The 17,784-nt window shown below is 35.8% G+C and overlaps 3 protein-coding genes across 3 annotated transcripts; 1 reads left to right on the top strand and 2 right to left on the bottom strand.

Annotated features, from left to right (window-relative positions):
- The first annotated feature begins 177 nt into the window (after nt 1-177).
- LOC121754002 (probable protein S-acyltransferase 23) lies at nt 178-6,910 on the top strand. The gene is made up of 13 exons (XM_042149327.1): nt 178-561; nt 656-796; nt 1,322-1,434; nt 1,574-1,653; nt 2,797-2,960; nt 3,554-3,692; nt 3,777-3,876; nt 4,465-4,516; nt 4,631-4,702; nt 4,833-4,931; nt 5,151-5,229; nt 5,825-5,973; nt 6,564-6,910. The coding sequence occupies exons 1-13, from the start codon at nt 313-315 to the stop codon at nt 6,750-6,752; spliced, it is 1,626 nt and encodes a 541-aa protein (XP_042005261.1). The 5' UTR covers nt 178-312; the 3' UTR covers nt 6,753-6,910.
- Nucleotides 6,911-8,700: 1,790 nt separating this feature from the next.
- Nucleotides 8,701-12,685, bottom strand: LOC121754843. The gene is made up of 5 exons (XM_042150136.1): nt 12,560-12,685; nt 11,958-12,079; nt 11,052-11,129; nt 10,256-10,946; nt 8,701-10,175 (listed from the first exon to the last, which is right to left on the bottom strand). Exons 2-5 carry the CDS (start codon nt 12,057-12,059, stop codon nt 8,701-8,703), a joined length of 2,346 nt encoding a protein of 781 aa, XP_042006070.1. The 5' UTR covers nt 12,060-12,079; nt 12,560-12,685.
- A 2,987-nt stretch (nt 12,686-15,672) lies between these two features.
- Nucleotides 15,673-17,438, bottom strand: LOC121754842 (transcription factor bHLH25-like). The gene is made up of 5 exons (XM_042150135.1): nt 17,393-17,438; nt 17,212-17,279; nt 16,675-17,133; nt 16,005-16,376; nt 15,673-15,738 (listed from the first exon to the last, which is right to left on the bottom strand). Exons 2-5 carry the CDS (start codon nt 17,245-17,247, stop codon nt 15,673-15,675), a joined length of 933 nt encoding a protein of 310 aa, XP_042006069.1. The 5' UTR covers nt 17,248-17,279; nt 17,393-17,438.
- Between the last annotated feature and the right edge of the window lie 346 nt (nt 17,439-17,784).

Genomic DNA, 17,784 nt, shown 5'->3' with positions numbered 1-17,784 from the left:
CATTAGATCGAATTTAAAAAGGTCTCATTGAAATTAATTATAAAGGTTTAAAGTTGTGTTCAAATAATAATAATAATAATAATAATAATAATAATAATAATAATAATCTTTAGATATTTTAGCACTACTAAAAGTCAAAATAAGATAAAAAAAATTTTGTAGCTGATGCTCGTCAACTACAGTAAAATCAGATGCAGTTAAACTCTCAAACCTCAAACCCTAAACCTCCATAAAAAAAATTTGATCACAATTTACATTCATTTTGATGTGAAGAGAACATAGGAATTGAAGTAAAAATTCGTTGATTCTCCAATGGCGTCGTCTGAAATTGAAATCGAAATTGTTTCGGATTCCAGCCAACAGAAGCCTGCCAATGGGAACCCTAACGAAGTCCATATCGTCGACGTTTACTCGGCCGCAGCCTATGGAGACTTCGAGAAGCTGCGGAACTTCGTCGAAAATGAAGGCGTTTCTGTCTCCCATCCCGACGGCAACGGATACTACCCCCTCCAGTGGGCCGCTCTCAACAACTTCGCCGACATTTGCCAATACATTATTGAAGTATTTTTCTTAACTAATTGAGCAGTTTCCGGTTCAAATTTATTCCGTTTTGGAGCTGAATTGGGAATTTTACGCGATATTTTCGGTTTGCCAGAGAGGTGGAGATGTGAATGCGAAGGATAATGCGGGACAGACGGCGTTGCATTGGGCTGCAGTTCGTGGATCGATAGCAGCTGCAGATGTCCTGCTGCAGAATGGGGCTCGTGTCGAGGCTGATGATTTGAACGGTTATCGGGTAATGCAGGAATTTTGTTTTAAAGTAAAAATAAAAAATTGGGGAATTAATTTGGTGATGCTCGAGAATCGATGGTTTTGGAGTTGTGTATTGTCTTATTGTTATGTTAGAAGAGGAAGTGTAGGAATGATGCTGGAAATATCGGATAGATTTCACTTCATGTCAATAGTAGTGATTTTCTCTTGGTCGGCTATGTTAATAATGAGATAAAATTGAGTATAACAAAAGAAGAAACTTTCCTTAAATGCATGATGAGACCGGTTTTGAATTGTGGTTATGGCTGGAGGTATGAGCATAAATAAAGGGTTATTCATGTTGTTTACCTGCTTTGCACGGCTCTCTTTCTCTCCGACAGTTATGTTTTAATGTTAGTTTATGACTTTTTTGGAAGTTCTGCTTCTGTGCAATTCTCTTGGTCTATTTACATTGCATTCTCAGAATGTATTGTTAAAAAATGGAAACATTTTATTAATTGTGTTCATTCCTGTTCGTTGCTTTATGTTAATAATAAAAAATTTAGAGCAGGCAGTTCATGTTGCTGCTCAGTATGGCCAAACAGCATTCCTCAATTACGTTGTAGCTAAGTATCAAGCTGATTTTGATGCACCGGACAGTCACGGAAGGAGCGCATTACACTGGTGTGTAAATAATCCTATGTCAATCTTATATAGTTAACATTATTTGTTTCCCAAAATTCTCTTTTCAACCACTTTTGTTGCTTATTGGCTCTCCTCTTTGTGTAAAAGAATGATCTTATCTTCTCTTGATTTTGAACAGGGCTGCCGTTAAAGGGTTTGCTGATACTATTAGATTGCTTTTGTTTAGAGATGCTTCCCAAGGAAGGCAGGATAAAGAAGGTAGGATGTAATGTATTCTAAGGTTCTCTGAGCTACATATGACGAGAACAGATTTTATCATAAAGTGATAACTAATAATTTCAGTCGACAAAATAGAATGATCCTTGGATAAAATTCACTGTTAATTTCTACTGTCAATTATGCATTCTGTTGTTTATTCTTTATGATATGCACGTTCATTCTTTTTTTTACCATCATGTGTTTGTTTTAGCCTTGTAGTTAAAGAATTTAGGATTCCAAACGCACTTAAAGTAGATAATTCATTTTCTCCATGCAACTTGGAATTGGGACAAGGCTGCGTTTGTCTTTATATTTTCTTGTTTATGCGGCTGGGAATTTTTTTTAGCGGGGAAAACCCAAGGAGGTTATTGTATAACTGCTCCAAAGAGCTTGTTCTTGGAAAGTACAAGCTAATTGATTTGAGTCGAGGCATAGGAAAACATTTTTATTATGAAAAATATACTGAGGTTTTGTTGGAAAACGTCCTTCATGGACCTTAGGTGTCTAATCATTATTGCTTTAATGTATTCAGTGCAAAACTATTGGTGTCTAGTAATTTTTTTGGCTATTTAATTAGGGGAACAAATGCTTGCTTGTTTTTTCATCTATGGAGAAAGAAAAAGAGAAGAGGACAAAACCGTACAGAGAAGAAGTTTTTCCTCCATTTGATTTTCGAGGAAAATGTAAAGAAAATGTACATATAATATACATTGTCTTATAAAATTCTACTTTGTTTTATTTCAAAATATTAAGTAAAATGTATGATTTTCTGATAGATATATTTCTCGTTTCTCCCTTTTCTGTCTTCCATCATTGCCAACCAGCGGTAAAGTGTCTAAAATTTGTACTATTTGATTTTGTAAGGGATCTATAATATATTAGTAACCATTTAAATTTTTCTCTCCTTTAAATTTTAATCCCCTTGTTTTGTAGCATCGATAAATGGTCAACTGAGCAACTGAAATACTAAGACATGATGCTTATGTTGGCACATTTGTATTCCAAGCACTGTTCCAGAGGCCAAAAATTCATGCTCTTGAAACCATTTACCTCCTTCCTTATAACTCACATGATGAAGTTATTCATTTGAGTATATTTATCGCTTGATTACATTGTGGTGATGCTTATTACTTTGTTGTCTAGGCTGTACGCCTTTGCACTGGGCTGCATTGAGAGGAAATGTTGAGGCCTGCAGTGTGCTTGCACATGCAGGTTCTAAGGAGGAATTATTGGTAAAAGATAAGGCGGGGAAAACTCCTCTGGAGCTTGCTTCTGATAAAGGTCATCGGCATATCGCTCTTTTCCTTGTATGTAACTCCATTGGTACTTGTAGTTGCAGTAATTTCTTACCACATTACTTGTGGAGAAAAATGAGTTATCATATTAGTATATTTTTTAGAGATAGCATTGGAAATGAGTTTAACTTTCTGTATCATTGCTGTTCTGAGAGCTGTGCTATGTAGAGCAATGAGCTTGAGTGCTGTTTCTGGTAGTGGCTACTGTGTTGACTTGGTCAAGCATATTCATTTTGATCATTGAGTTGAAAGATCAAGAAGTCATCAATCTGTTGATATTTCTGTTTAGACTAGGCAATAGGCATGACAAAAGTTGAGGAAATTAGTTCAGGTGGGGTGTGTAACGTGATGAATTGGCTTGCTTTATTTCAAAAATCTACCCTATCCTATTCAACTGAACGTTAGGTGACTTTGTATTCATCTCTGGAGAGGAAACTGTATCCTCATCAGTAGCGACAAATACTGTTCACAAATGACAATCTCTTTTTGTCATGATGTCTTTTTTTCTGGTCTATATATGTAAAACATTGTGATGTTTCATCGTAATTAGTAGAACTTTTTCACCTCATCATCAGGATGACAATAAATGATTTGGTCTGATGCAGTCAAATGCATTGAGGGCAAGAAGCAAGGGTTGGAAACACAGGATATGCTCTAGACATGATGGAACAGTTGGTTATGCCCCAGTTCTTTTCTCATTAGTGGTTGTTAATGTGATACTGTTCATTAGCTGTGTCCTTTTTGGTAAGCTGACATGTGTTTTAATTTTTATGAGAGCCATGTTAGCGTGCCAGTTACGTAGCTAATCATTATTCTTTATTGTGGCAGCTCCTAATCTAACAAAAGTTACTGCAATTGTTGGACTTTGGGGATGGACGGGCGTATCTTTTGCTGTTGGTTCTTTAATCATGTTCGCCCGGTGCAGTAGGTTAGGCTTCTACTTTCAAGTATGATATAACTGATCTTGGGGAGTCCAAATGTATGTTATTGTTTGAAGTGAGGTGAGGCAATGTACTATACTCGTATGCCGTGAATAGAAGAGCCTATACTGCAAAGGAAGAGAAGTGTTACTTCTGCCCGTGTCATGAATAGATTGAAAAAATGGGGTTTTAGGAAAATTTTAGTGGAAGGTGGGATGTTTCTGTTATACAGAATTGATATCTATTATCTATGAAAACCGAAATAAGGGCTGAGTTCAAGTCTAACAAAGGGAAAAAGTATTTTCTGAACTGTATTGTTTGGAAAAGTACATACTCTGAGTCTTGAAGTTTTTCTATAACTTCGAAACCTTGCATATTCTGAATGCTGGACCCAACGTTTTTTAGTGTAAATAAGAATACAAGGAAATTACATTTATGAATGAGAGTAATGGACCCTGTTCTAGCGTAACATTACAAGGAAAGTTCTTTCTTTTTATCCTCATCTTGTATGTTGATTGTTGAAACAGTTTAACCTTGTTCCTATTGCTAAAGCTTTTGATTGGACGTTAGTGATGATGTCTTACATTTTACTGCAGTGAAGATCCAGGTTATATAAAAATTGGAACTGCTAACCATTCTGATGCTGAGGTACTGATCTCCTTTTGACAAGTCGGTTACAGCGTGATTTTTAAAGCTAAACTGCCCTTGTCATAGTGTTTTTACTTTATTTTGGAGCTGATTTGACTCACATATGTCGCTCAGGATCCTTTATTGAACATTGATTTGAATAGCAACTGGAATGGAAATTGGTCTCAACTCTGCCCTACCTGCAAGGTTCCTCTATATTACCATACTTTGAAATCTGAATGGACTGTTAATTGCCGATCCCTTGGAAAGATCTCTTGATGAATAGTGGCTAAAATGTTCTGATAAATGGGTTGTGTTTGATTCATGTGCCTTCCAGATTATAAGACCAGTTCGTTCTAAGCATTGTGCCATATGTGGACGCTGTGTGGAGCAGTTTGACCACCACTGTCCCTGGATCTCAAATTGTGTGGGAAAGGTACATGATTTTCAAATTTCTGAATGGGCTATTTCTGATTCAAATGGTTTTCATTATATCAACGTAGCATTTAAGACTTTCTGCCAACACATATGCTCAAACCAAGATATCCCCATTCCCAAACCTCTGTAGATGCATGAATTTCTATTGACTAGTTTTCTCTTTATTATTTGTTGTCTATGTTTTTTCATTCTTAGCACTGCATGTTTGGATTTGCAGAGGAACAAGCGGGATTTTGTTGTTTTTCTCTGCTTCGGAACTATAACAGCATTGATTGGCGGGGCAGTTGCTTTACACAGTATGTTCTGCTAAATGCATATCTTCTAACTGTGAATTGTAGAGCTAGAGTTGATATTAAAATGTTCTGAAATTTGTTATTTGAAATTTGAATTCAGCATTGGAGCATCAATAAGCCTTTCTTGATTTGGTTTTCTTATAAAATCTAAAAAATGCCAATTCTGGATGATAGGATCTGGATGATAGGATCACCCAGGAATTTTTTTGAATAGGTTAGCTTCAATGAATATCAGATGTTTTAGCAGCCACTTTGAGTTACTTGCCCCATGATTGCGTTGGACCTCAAGTACACTTAACACTAAAGTTCTGTGAAACCCTAGTTCCGTGGTTGCTTACCTCCAACACTCTCCATCCTCATGCACACTTATTGCATTGGTCAAAGTGCTTATTTGTATCCATTTGGTGTTCGTTTCAGAACTTGTTTTAGCAAATACAATCTTTCGCTTACACCTTGAGCTATGAGTATTTTCATGGTGATACCCTGACCATATTACTAATCGCAGAATTCTTCTCCTGCTTCTTCCGGAAATTAATTTTCTAAAGCTGGTGATTATTTCCGATTTTCAATTAAAATGTCCTATTATGTTTTGCAATAGGAATTCGGACATCTGTACTACCCGTGCCAACTGGTGAAAGCTGGAGCCATTTCATATTATTGAACCATCCTGGTCTCATCGCGTTCCTGGTTATGGATGCTGCTATCTTTATTGCTTCAGCAACTTTATTGTCAATGCAGGCTACCCAGGTGAAGGTTTTTTTTTATTGTCTCAGATTTTCATAAATCATAGTAGTAATTCATTTTATTTATAGGAGTGACTTGCTGGGATTTTCTACTATTGCTGATTGTTCTACGTTTCTATCTTGACTAAATAACTTGCATATGTAAAGAAAAATTGCAAAAATCGCAATCTTCATTTCTCGATACGGGGATACTATCCATTCATAATCTAGACTTCCAATAACTGTGATGCATCTGCACTGCTACCAACCTATCCATTCATAATGTAGTCTTTCAATAATTTTGATGCATCTACACTGCTAGCAATCTGCTCAAACAGAAGGAAGCCCCCTTGAACTAAATAAGGCTTCAATTTCTCTTCCACATTAGATATCTCTTTGAATTCTTTTTAGTGTATAATTAATAGCATGATTACCTACAAAAGTTCAATTTTGTTCGAGCTAGATTTGTAATTTGCCTGCAAAACATCCAATCTAATCCTCTTCCTTAAAAAAGTAATTCATCTTTAGGTTTTGTTGCTGAAGTACATGAATTTATCATTTGTCAGCATTTGTTGCATTTGCTCTGTGGCTCTCAACCTTTTTCCTCTTATGTAGATTGCTCGAAATATCACCACAAACGAAGTGTCAAATGCAATACGCTATGGTTATCTTCGGGGACCAGATGGGCGTTTCCGGAACCCATATAATCATGGCTGTTGGAAGAATTGCTCGGATTTTGTAATACACGGCTACACAGACGACAACGAGATTTCTTGGCCTCCCCTACAGCAGGTGGCCAGATAGCATATGCGAATGATAGAGAATCCCCATGTTGTCACATAATAGACTAATGTATTTGATTGTTAATATCCTCTTGTAGTATAATGCAACATTACTGATTAAAAAAAAGTTGATGTGAATAAAAATATGTTTCAAATAATTATGATGATGAATGTTTCAAATAATTATGATGATGAATTGTTATCTGCACTACTAATTGATAACTACTACCAATTCTTAGCAATAAGATCTTAGAGATCTAGTGTTGCAACGTGAAAATTTATTTTATATTAATTAATTTAGAAAGTGCATTTTCGTCATTTTTTGTATATAGGTAGTTTTCGTGATTCTTGCGATGTTGACATGGTATAATAACAATGTCAACTCAATTCCTTGAATATGTCAATTAAATTTGTTGACATTGGACATCCATATATTATTGACATTATATGTAAAGTTATTGACATGAGTATAACTACCGAAAATATTGAAAATTCAAATAAAATTATTAAATTTTATCATCAAAACATATGCAATTAAGATCTAGTTAAAATCCTTATAAAAATATCTTTAATTTGATATTTGGTTTGTAAGAAAATAATTTAAATCGAGATAGTTATATTATTTTAAAGTTTTAAGATATTTTCTAAAAGGTATATAACTAACAAAATTTAGTTTCCATTAATACTCATGATTGACATTATTTACACACGAGTTAACATCAATAAACTCTATTTGTTACTCACTTCATCCCAAGTTACTCAAGTCATATTCAATTTTTGGTTGTCCCAATTTACTTGAGTCATTTCTTTTTTTAACTAAAAATAAAACCAATTTTATTCTTTTTTTTACTTTACTTTCTCTTACTTTATTCTCTCATCTCCTCTACTTAATTTTTATTTAACTCATTAAATACCACTTTCTTAAATCTCGTGACCAAAAGAAACGCCTCAAGTAACATGGAACAGAGGGAGTATTATATTGTAGACATCCCAACGTGTCAACTATGACTAAATTTGGGTGAAATTCGTGGGAAATTGCTATTATATTGTTGCATAACAGACTAATGTAACTGGTTATTGTATAATGCAATATTAGAATCCTAACAGTCATCAATGATTTTAGAAACAAATACTACTCCATGTATTGTTCCATTTCCTTCTTGTAGGAATATGATACATGATTGATCTAAGGTATCATGAATGTTAATACCAACAGCCTTTTTAACATTACATAATTGAAATCATACATACCTACTATGTAGAAAGGAAGAATATACAAATAAAATGGAAAGGATCAACACTGCTGAATGCCACTAGGTCATGTCTGTTTTTAAACAGGCTTCAGAATTTCTTCAATCTCTAGTAATAGTAATTCATTTATCAAGAAAATGAAGCATGTATATTGTAAAACAGTTGAATTCATTAACAAAATGTTTTGACAAACAAGTAATAGCTCGCTATACACTCAGGTGGCGTTCGGTTGCCATGACTAATATCATGAGACTATCCATCTAGGATTAAGTTGTGAGATTATTTTAGTTGGAGGAGGGAGGCTATGACTAATTATCATGAGACTATCCATCTAGGATTAAGTTGAAGGGTTCAATCTTATGAACCAAACATGATACATATTTAATCATGAGATTTAATCTTGCCAACCGAACACCCCCTCAATATACCAACAAAACAAGACTTGCAACAACAACTAGCAATATATCTGAAACTAAAAAATTATAGGAGTATATTCTTTCTTTTCTGATAAAGAGAAAAAGAAGCTAAAAAACTATGCTTCACAGAAGATTGTGATAAAGGTACTAAGTCAGGATTTACAAACTATCACGCTTTACAGAAGATTGCAAAAAAGTACTAAAGTCTGGATTTACATATTCTATGTATATATACAAACATATATATCATACATAAATATATATTATGATCACATAATCATGTTTCAGTAGCTAAGTGTGGTATCAATCAATAGTAGGGAGAGCTTTTAAGCGAGCTTTTTTCTTACCTAGTCCAAGCTTCAAATGAGCTTTGTGGTGCAACTTGGATTGTTGATGGTGTTGCAGCACCTTCCACCAGTGAGACTTCTTCACTGTCCTCTTCTGCCCACACTCACTCGTACCTTTATCTCGTTTCGGCTTCTTTGAGTGTCGTGCGTGCCTCACCAGACCTCCCACCAGCCCACCGAAATTACTCTTCTGCCTTTTCTCGCCAGTCTTGGATTTTCCAATCTTTTCAACAGCCTTTGCTCCTCCATGCGCGTCATCATGTCTTTTAGGGCTTGCGGCTTTCCCTTTGTGCTTGTCCAAGGAGGAGCTACAGCTCATATTTGTGTCATCTTTAGTATGAGCACCGCGATTATGGTGGTGGTGGTGATGATGATGATGGTGGTGGTGGTGGTGGAAGACTAGCGCCAGCTTATCTTTCAGCCTCTTCAGGATCCCAGTTTGCTTTTTAAGGGTAGCGCCAGCCTTCCCGGCCTTGCTAGGACCTGGTTTCTTTGATTTAGAGTGCTTGGCCGTTGCATTGCTTCGGATTGGCTGTTCAGACGATGAGGACTCCTCATTTTTACTGCTGCTACTGGCAGTAGATTCACGAGCTCCCTCTCTGCTAGATGAGGAGTAAACATCTTCCTCACTGGCACTTCCATGTGACAGAGGGGAATCCCAATTTTCACTGCTTTTACTCGAAGTAACATATTGAGGCTCTCTACTTCCATCTGTCACAGAATAATCTTCACTATTGCTATCACGACTGCTTGTTTGCTGACTGCTCGAGCTGGGGTATGAGTCAGTGGCTGTATCGTCTGATTCTTTATTCTGCAAAGAAGTCCTTCCTGCAGCTGTGTAGTGCCTGTTCTTTCCCACGCCAGCCTTGTCCCATGCATCCGACTGATTTCCATGGAAGCCTGAGCTCGGTAAAAGGTGAGTCACTTTCTTATTTACGACAGGTGGATGGTTTTTTGGATTCGCGAAGCTGACCGATGGCTTGTTTTCTTTGTCCTCCGCGACAGTTCGGCTTTGATAACGACTCTCAATGTTAGAAGCAGAAGAAGCGGCTGGACAACAAGGGGTAACATAGGATGTCTGCTTTGGAATTAGTGCAACACCACCAGGCACATAACCATTGGAACTCACTATCCAGTTCCCTGGCTCGATTGTCTCCACAAAGGCATTCAGATTCTGAACATAAATCTTGTTTACTCTCTCTGTCGGAAACTTGACTCTGTCGGTCGACTCTTCTGATAGGTCTAAGACTTCAGTGTACGGAACTGGTTCATTCTGGATGATTTTGTTTTTTGATTGCTTCAACACAGCCTTAGTAGGCTGAGCCGTCTTGTATCTTTGACTCAAGGAGAAATGTGGCTGGTTTCCCTCTTCTGCTGACATTCTAGGCAGTTGACGCATTGGATAAACGAAATCGTCCATATCCCTTTGGCCTGAAATTTCGGACACGGTCGTTAGATTCTCAAGTAAGAAATTTCAGACAACAGATTATTTCTGGTCATCAGATTCTCACCTAAACTCGTTCCAATGGTTGGATCATATTTTGTCACAGCTGACTCTGTTTCTCGAAAGTGAGTCTGCGGTTGAGAAGAAGTCTTCTCATACAAGTCCAAGTGATCTTCTCCCATATGCAATCCTGACATACATGATTCAATCTGCTTGATTGCATTGGAAGCTTCTTGAGATAAGCAGTCAGGTACATCAGGTTTACTTATGGTTTGCATATCATAATGACTCATTTTTGAGATGTCAGTTTCCATTCTATTAGATGAATCTGCATCTCCAACTACGCTCAAATCGGACGGCCTCTGCCTCCGCTTCTCGTATTTTGAATCATCCGACACATGACTTGATAACCATCCAGCTTCTTTCTCCTGCCGATGCTGATGATCAACGTATGTGTTTGAGTTCTGTGCCAGTTCATGAAAATGAGTCTCCTCTGTGGATCCAAGTTGTTTGACAGTGTTCCTTTGACAAACCCTGCAACGTTTCTGTCCAATTGAAGGAACTCTGCGAATTGAGTGTTCCGTAGCACCTGCTTGACTCCAGTCAGCAGTATTTCTGCCACTAAAACTTTGATCACCTTCTGCGGCTAATGACAATCTTGAACGTGGAGTAGGTCGTTCCTCAGAGAACGTCTCATCTAGTTGCTGAAGCCGAGCAGGTGAAAGTGCCCCTGATGTTTCGGCTTGACCTGCAATGACCTGTAGCACTTGATCAGAGAACTAGTTTGATATGTTTACAGGGCTAAACTGAACAGATCCTTGCATTTGGACCTAAACCAAAAAGGAAAAAGTGAGCATTCATACTTCTGAATGTGTCTTGAGGACTCTCTTAGTCGCCAAATCCAAAAGATTCTTTAAGAAAACCCGAGAATGCGAATCTAGCTGTCCAAGTGACAAAAGATAGTCAAGTCTCCATACACATGGAAAGATTATCCTGAATGAATGAATGAAGAGAAAAACACGCGAAACATACAAAACCCAGTAGATATACATAAAGTGATAAAACTAACAGTGCTTGGCCAATATAGGGTTGATCACCATGTCTATTTAGTGACTGAAAAGACTTGAGAGTTTGTCATGAACTAAAATCATGCTTGCACATAAATGTGTCAAGTCAAAAACTGATAAATTATAAAACTGCAAGGAAAGACATAACAAGAAAAATGCATGCAATCTATCTACAACCATCAACTATAAGATGAGCCCATTACGTCCAAGGCTCAGTCCACAAGTGACACTTTAATGACTGGTGATTAACATTGTATTTACCATGCGGAGTTTGTTATACGAACCAGGACATGAATATCATGACAACAAAACTAAATTAAATATTTAATCCTGGATAAATTAGATGGATCATATTGGAGAGGCAAACTCTGAAAACCACCTAAGACCCTTGTGTTTTTTTTTTACTTGTATGCAAGCAGCTACATTTTCTTACCAGGTACACAGAACACTACGAAAATAAATACAAAAAACTAAACTACATTTTTAACAGCCTTGTAAGTAAATGAGTAGCATTCCAGTAGTTTCAAGTTCACTTCAAGCTGGTCTATTATTACTCAAAAAACAAAAGGATATTGAACAAAAAGTATCCACAAAAGAAAGATTGTAATGATATGTATACACATTTTGATTCGGAAAAAGCAGCCATAATCTGAAATTAGAGATAACATGAGCAGGATAATCTCAATAAGCATAAAACCATACCGAATCAGAGCCGGGGTCTGATGCTTCGCCTTCATCTTTTTTGAGAAGCCCGTAGAGTCTTTTAAGGGCATGGAGATCTGATTGGATGTCCTTCCCATCCATTACCTTCCAAAAACCTTTGCCTAATATCACCACGTACAACACTACAGTGAGGAAAAAACACTTGATGCAGCATATTATATTTCTAGAAAACATAACATGGAGCGAGTATTCGCTCAAACGTACATACTAAAGCATGCGACTAGCCACAAAAAAGGGGGAAAATGAACCACATATCTAAAGATAAGCCCCACGAAAAATGTTGACACTGTAATTTCAGTAAGAATTTCACCATTCATACCGAACAATTATTTGATAGCCTCAATGCCGGCATCAATTTAACAATCAAAACTCTGTTTCCATCAGCGCTAATCATCACTCAAAATGATGATTTAGAGTTGCACAAAAGGAAATCGAATCGAATTAAACTTTGAAATTAAGACGACATATTCCGATTTCAAGGTATCAAACGAATCCTCACTCAATTAACAATGAAAATACAAATCAAAATCGCATATAATCGCAAAGGCACATAGAATAACACCGGCGATATTGAAGGATACCTTCAAGTACACGATGGAAGGAATCGAATAGGGGAGATGACGACGGAATCGCAGTACGATAGGAGGAGAGGGAATCAGGCGGCGGCACAGTATGAGAGGCGGCGACGTCTAGCAGAATGAGAGACGATGGCGGGTATCGGATTCAAAATAGGGAGGGAGAGAACATTTAAAATTCAATTTAAAGCCGTTCACCATTAAAATTTAATTGACCAATTGTGATTCGAGTGAAATGTTTTGGATGAAAAATTCAAAGCATAATGTCTATAATCAAAATCGTAAAATTAGTATATGTTTAGGACTAATTTTGATCTTTTACCCTAGTTATTTACTAATTTTCTTTAATGACCATATGCCATGGCCGCATTTCTACTGACATTCATACATAATAATAATATTCAACCAAATAAAAAATTGTTTAACCTGATTTTCAAATCAAGTAATCGTGCTTTAATAAATACATGGACAGCGATATCTCAACATAATAATTGTATTACGAATTAAAAAATTCACAGTTCTTTAATTTATTACATCACGATCTGTAAGCAATTTGAATTCGTTCGAGTCAATTTCTTGGGATTAAGACATTGGTTAAATATATATAGGAGTCATTATTAATTAATTGTCTATTTGAATTTTGAAAACGACAAAGCTTTGTCTTTATTGATAGCTTAAGACATTTGATTAGCTAGCATAATTCACGAGATATTGCAAAATAATAGGGATCGACTTCTAATATTCAATTTAATTAAAAATTATTATGAGATTATTAAAGAAGACATTCTGTTGTCTACAGATGGAACATTTATTTTGTCTGCACATATATGGTAGCTCAGTAGCATATTAATTACTATATTCTTAGTTTATTTATTAATAGATATGTGTTTTTCAAGTCTACTTTTACACTTTTTCTTCTTCTTTTTTTCTATATAGAATCTTTAAATTTTTCCAAATTTTATGTAAATTCTTATGCAAAAGTTCTTAGTAATGAAATGATAATTTACCTAAAAATTATTTTTTGAATAAATTTTAATTTAGTTCCGGCCACTAATGCCTTGTGATTTAGTTTAATTATAAAATTAGGTGATGACTATTTCTCATCAATAATTCCGTCACATAATGTGCAAATTGTAGAATTAAAGTATTAAACTGTCGCAAGAAACACATAACATTGGATATGACGTCTTAACCCAAAGGGAGACCTTCAAGATTTGGTAATTAATCAATACTGATAATCTAAATAACTTTTGTTTAAGAGATTATTATTAACCTTTTCTATATTAATGTTAGATATAAAATACTGCAATATATATCATGCTATAATCAATTTTTAAATGTAAATTTCATTCACATCATGTTCATTATCTTTGTTAATTAATTTGTTTATTTTTGCGTGTATGCTTCGATCTATATATACTAAGAGTCACTTATTTCATTCTTTATAAAGTTGATTGTGATTGTGCTGGTCTCTTTAAAGATATACGCAACTACCTCTTATAAATTAATCTGTATTATTAATTTAGTGGCATAAGCTTTCACACTATACATCTATATTTAGGAGCCAATGTATTTTTTTTTTCTAATTAATCCATCAATTTTATAATCTACCAATTGACAATGCCTAGACCAATCAACGTGGACTATAGAATAAGTCTATTGGTCGAGTAATTTGGACGATCAACATGCATCTATTTTAATTATGGGTTTGTTAGGGTTTTAATTAAAATTTTATAATTACTAATTAAAATTAATTAGTACAAATGTGCCATGCATTCGAACGCATAGTGGCTCTTAGTTCCTCAACATTTTTTGAGTTCTTAATATATGATAACGTCATATCTAACATATTAGTACTAGTTTCTATCTAATCCAATTTTATAATCCATTTTATCGCATTTCATATTTTGAATTAATTGTAAGTATTGTATATATGTTCCCAATTTCCAGTTCGGGTTGGTTTCCAATCAATCATATGCCACTTTAAATTTCACTATATATTACTATCAAATGTATAAAAAGGTTTTATGAATAACTGAGAATGAAACATAAAAACGAATTATGAATGCATAGGAAGCTAAGGCATGTTAATTCATTGCATAAGAAATCAACGAATATGTATAATTCTGACTGATATTGGCATTTGACAATGAACAAATTGTTTGGAATATTCATGCATTTTCAATTCTAAGTTTCAACTTTTGTTATTTTCATTTTAGTTTGCAGGATGCATTAGTTTTTGCGTGGCAATTAAAAGTTTATTAAAAGTATATCTATACAACTACAAGGGGACGTTTACATTGAGAAATTAATAGTCTAGATTGATAAAAAAAACAGTACTATAAGTTAAATCTATTAGTACTATTTACTTATTTAGATGGATTAATTGAAAATTTTGTGATATTCAAAGACATTTGATAATTTCAATCATTTCAGCTAATTTTACTTAATTCATTCCCTTTGAATTAGTAGAATTATTAGAAATAAATCCCACTGATAGAGTTAAATTTTAGCACTCAATCATCCATAGTGTCGATCATAAAAAAGTAAATATGTTCGTTAAGTAAAGGTATAATCTTTTAGTGTGTAAAATTAGCTGAAATGCAAATTACTAATCATAATGTAACATGTTTCTAATTCTAACTATGAAACAACACTGAACTGTGAAACACATAGCTAGATATCAATTACTGAACAAAACAAGTGATGATCACATTTTACATAGCACAAAGAGACCAAATCAAGAACAAAGATTCTCAAAAGTCCCAAAAAACAACAACCTTAACTTCCTGTCTCTCACCATCCACCAAAATGAAAACCCTAGCTAACTAGGCTATGAGGTAGTTACAACTTACAACAGAAGGGTATGCATCTATAGAAACATGGCCAAAACTATTTTGGAACCATGAAAAAAACACCAACTCATGAGAGAGTTGGGAAAAAAAAAGAAAACCCTTCTTCAAAATAAACCCCACAACAAAACTCTAGAGGTGATGATCGATGCCATAAAAAATGGTGGATAGCTACTCAACAGGAAAATCAAGTAAAAAAACTATATATATAGATATAGATATAAATATAGATATATCGTCGTCGTGTCATCAACAACTTGCATTCCTTCATACGATAGCACTGCGTAAACTCTTCACCAGTTCCTTCATGTTCATACCGGAATCGCCATCCTTCTGCAAATAAACCAACATATAAGTATAAAGAGAGAACTGAAACTATTTTACTATAAGTCTGTGACTAAAACTTTAACTGAGCCAACAATATATCTAGGAGGGTGGGGTTTTAAATGGATTCCTACTTAGTAATAGATTGGATTGTCGTCGACTGTGTGCTGAAATTTTAACCGAGCCAACAATATACCTAAAAAAGGCTCGAAGGGTTTGAGGGAGGGTGTACTGGCTATTGAAAAAAGCAAATAATATCCGGCATCGGTGTATACCTGTGCAATTATTGTTATGCTGAGGAAAGAATCTCCGAAAGTCATGGCGCTGCTATTGATAACTGACAAATGGAGCTTCTCAATCTCTGCAACGATTTTCTCCAAAACCCCTTTCCTCTTCTCACAGTGGATGCTAATCAGCACATCCTTGTCGCAGAATCTCGCTTCGATCTCCGGGAGCGGTTCGCAGACCGCTGCCCCGTTGGAGGAATCCCGATCTCCGGTGCCATCTCCACCGCTCACTTCGTATTTCTTGACAAACACCACCGATTCCACGGTCGTCTTCTTCGCCTTCTCCTCTAGCGCCTTCACCTTTTCCTGGAGCTGCTTCATGTACTTGATCGCATCTCCAAGAACCGAGGCCTTATCCATCTGCACGGGCGGATGCAGAAAATTGTTTTAGTTCAAATGGAAAAACAGTAGTTTTCTCAAACTTTTTTTTGTTATGGAAAGAGCTTCCACACAATTATTCAAAAAAAACCCTAAAATTCAACAATATTATATAAATAAAAAGAAAAGTACTAATTGTATGTAAAATTTAGTATACAAATTTTTTTATCAAATTCTGATTTTGCATACCAACTTAAGAATCTGTACTCGACAATCATACGAATTGGGCGTAAATCCAACTCGTTAGCAAAATCAGATGAAATCGAAACCTCGTATTTACCTTTTTGAGACCGGGGACGAGGGCCGACAAGGCGATGAACCTCTGGCTAAGCTTCTCCCTCCTCTTTCTCTCAGCCAAGATATGGTCTTGTGCTTGAGCAAGCTTGGTGTTGGATGGATTGATTCTCTTGATCCCATGGCATGGCTTGATCACATTATTCGAGGTTTGGTCAATGGTTTGAGGGAACCATGTCTCCTCTTTAGGCCTCACAACTCCCACAACAGGGCTATGTGCAAAGCTTGTTAATGGAGGGGGTGAATTTGACATCCTCTCTTGCTTCAGCTGCTTAGACGGCCGCGTTTCCCCGCCCGGGCCCGCCTCTGCCGCCCTCTTGAGGTCTGGCAGAGGCGGGTTCGGGATGTAGGAGTGATGAAACCCTTCCGAAAAAGCACAAGAACTTGAGTTGAAATCATCCATTATTGGCCATTGCTGGAAAAAGAGAGAATAATCCATAGTTCCCTGCAATTAATTATACAAAAAATTAAATAATTTACTTGATGATTTGTGTAAATTGGAATATATCAAAATTGTTCTTACGAAATCAGCTATGTTTCTGAAGGTGGAAATCTCCATTTCTTCACAAGAAAATATATAATTAAGGTAACCTGCATAAAAATCAAATAAAAATCAGTTTGTGTGACTTTTTTTTTTCTTTCAAAATTGTCAATATTCTCTCGAGGCATAAAGTCTTAAGCTTTGAAAAAAATGAACAACTAACCTCCAAATTCTATGGACAAAACTGCACTTTTTTCTGTCTTTTTATGTTATTTTCCACTCAAGAATTAATCACTTCCAATTGATAAGAACTTGTGCTGGTTTTATAGGTCTAACTAATGTGATTTGGTAATCTTTGTAGCATTATTTTATTGCAAAGTCTGCTGATGTGAACTGGCGTTGTGGACATGTTAAGAGCACAATTGTCTTAACGAAGAAATCCTGCGATTACACTCGCAACACACCAATCCGGCGCCCCAAACGTTGGGGTCGGCGGCTCAATTCGTGGCTGGCGCGGAGAACTTCCTCCGTCGGCAGTCTTCAAGGTTTGATAAGGAGTATTGCACAAGTAATGTGGGCAAAATAATTCTTCATTCAATGAATAAAAAGATAACA

This window comes from Salvia splendens, chromosome 11 (assembly GCF_004379255.2).
Source record: "Salvia splendens isolate huo1 chromosome 11, SspV2, whole genome shotgun sequence".
NCBI classification, from domain to species: Eukaryota; Viridiplantae; Streptophyta; class Magnoliopsida; order Lamiales; family Lamiaceae; genus Salvia; species Salvia splendens.
This window is presented reverse-complemented; position numbering and strand designations above follow the sequence as displayed.

Excerpts from the sequence above, each read along its gene's own strand:
- LOC121754002 (XM_042149327.1), top strand. The coding sequence starts at position 313 with ATGGCGTCGTCTGAAATTGAAATCGAAATTGTTTCGGATTCCAGCCAA. Across the intron at positions 1,435-1,573 it reads GGAAGGAGCGCATTACACTG|GGCTGCCGTTAAAGGGTTTG; the intron begins GTGTGTAAATAA and ends GATTTTGAACAG. Across the intron at positions 4,517-4,630 it reads CTAACCATTCTGATGCTGAG|GATCCTTTATTGAACATTGA; the intron begins GTACTGATCTCC and ends TATGTCGCTCAG.
- LOC121754843 (XM_042150136.1), bottom strand. The coding sequence starts at position 12,059 with ATGGATGGGAAGGACATCCAATCAGATCTCCATGCCCTTAAAAGACTC. Across the intron at positions 10,947-11,051 it reads TCCTCAAGACACATTCAGAA|GTCATTGCAGGTCAAGCCGA; the intron begins GTATGAATGCTC and ends CAAGTGCTACAG. Across the intron at positions 10,176-10,255 it reads AACCATTGGAACGAGTTTAG|GCCAAAGGGATATGGACGAT; the intron begins GTGAGAATCTGA and ends CCGAAATTTCAG.
- LOC121754842 (XM_042150135.1), bottom strand. The coding sequence starts at position 17,247 with ATGGAGATTTCCACCTTCAGAAACATAGCTGATTTC. Across the intron at positions 17,134-17,211 it reads TCAGAAACATAGCTGATTTC|GGAACTATGGATTATTCTCT; the intron begins GTAAGAACAATT and ends AATTAATTGCAG. Across the intron at positions 16,377-16,674 it reads TCGTCCCCGGTCTCAAAAAG|ATGGATAAGGCCTCGGTTCT; the intron begins GTAAATACGAGG and ends CCGCCCGTGCAG.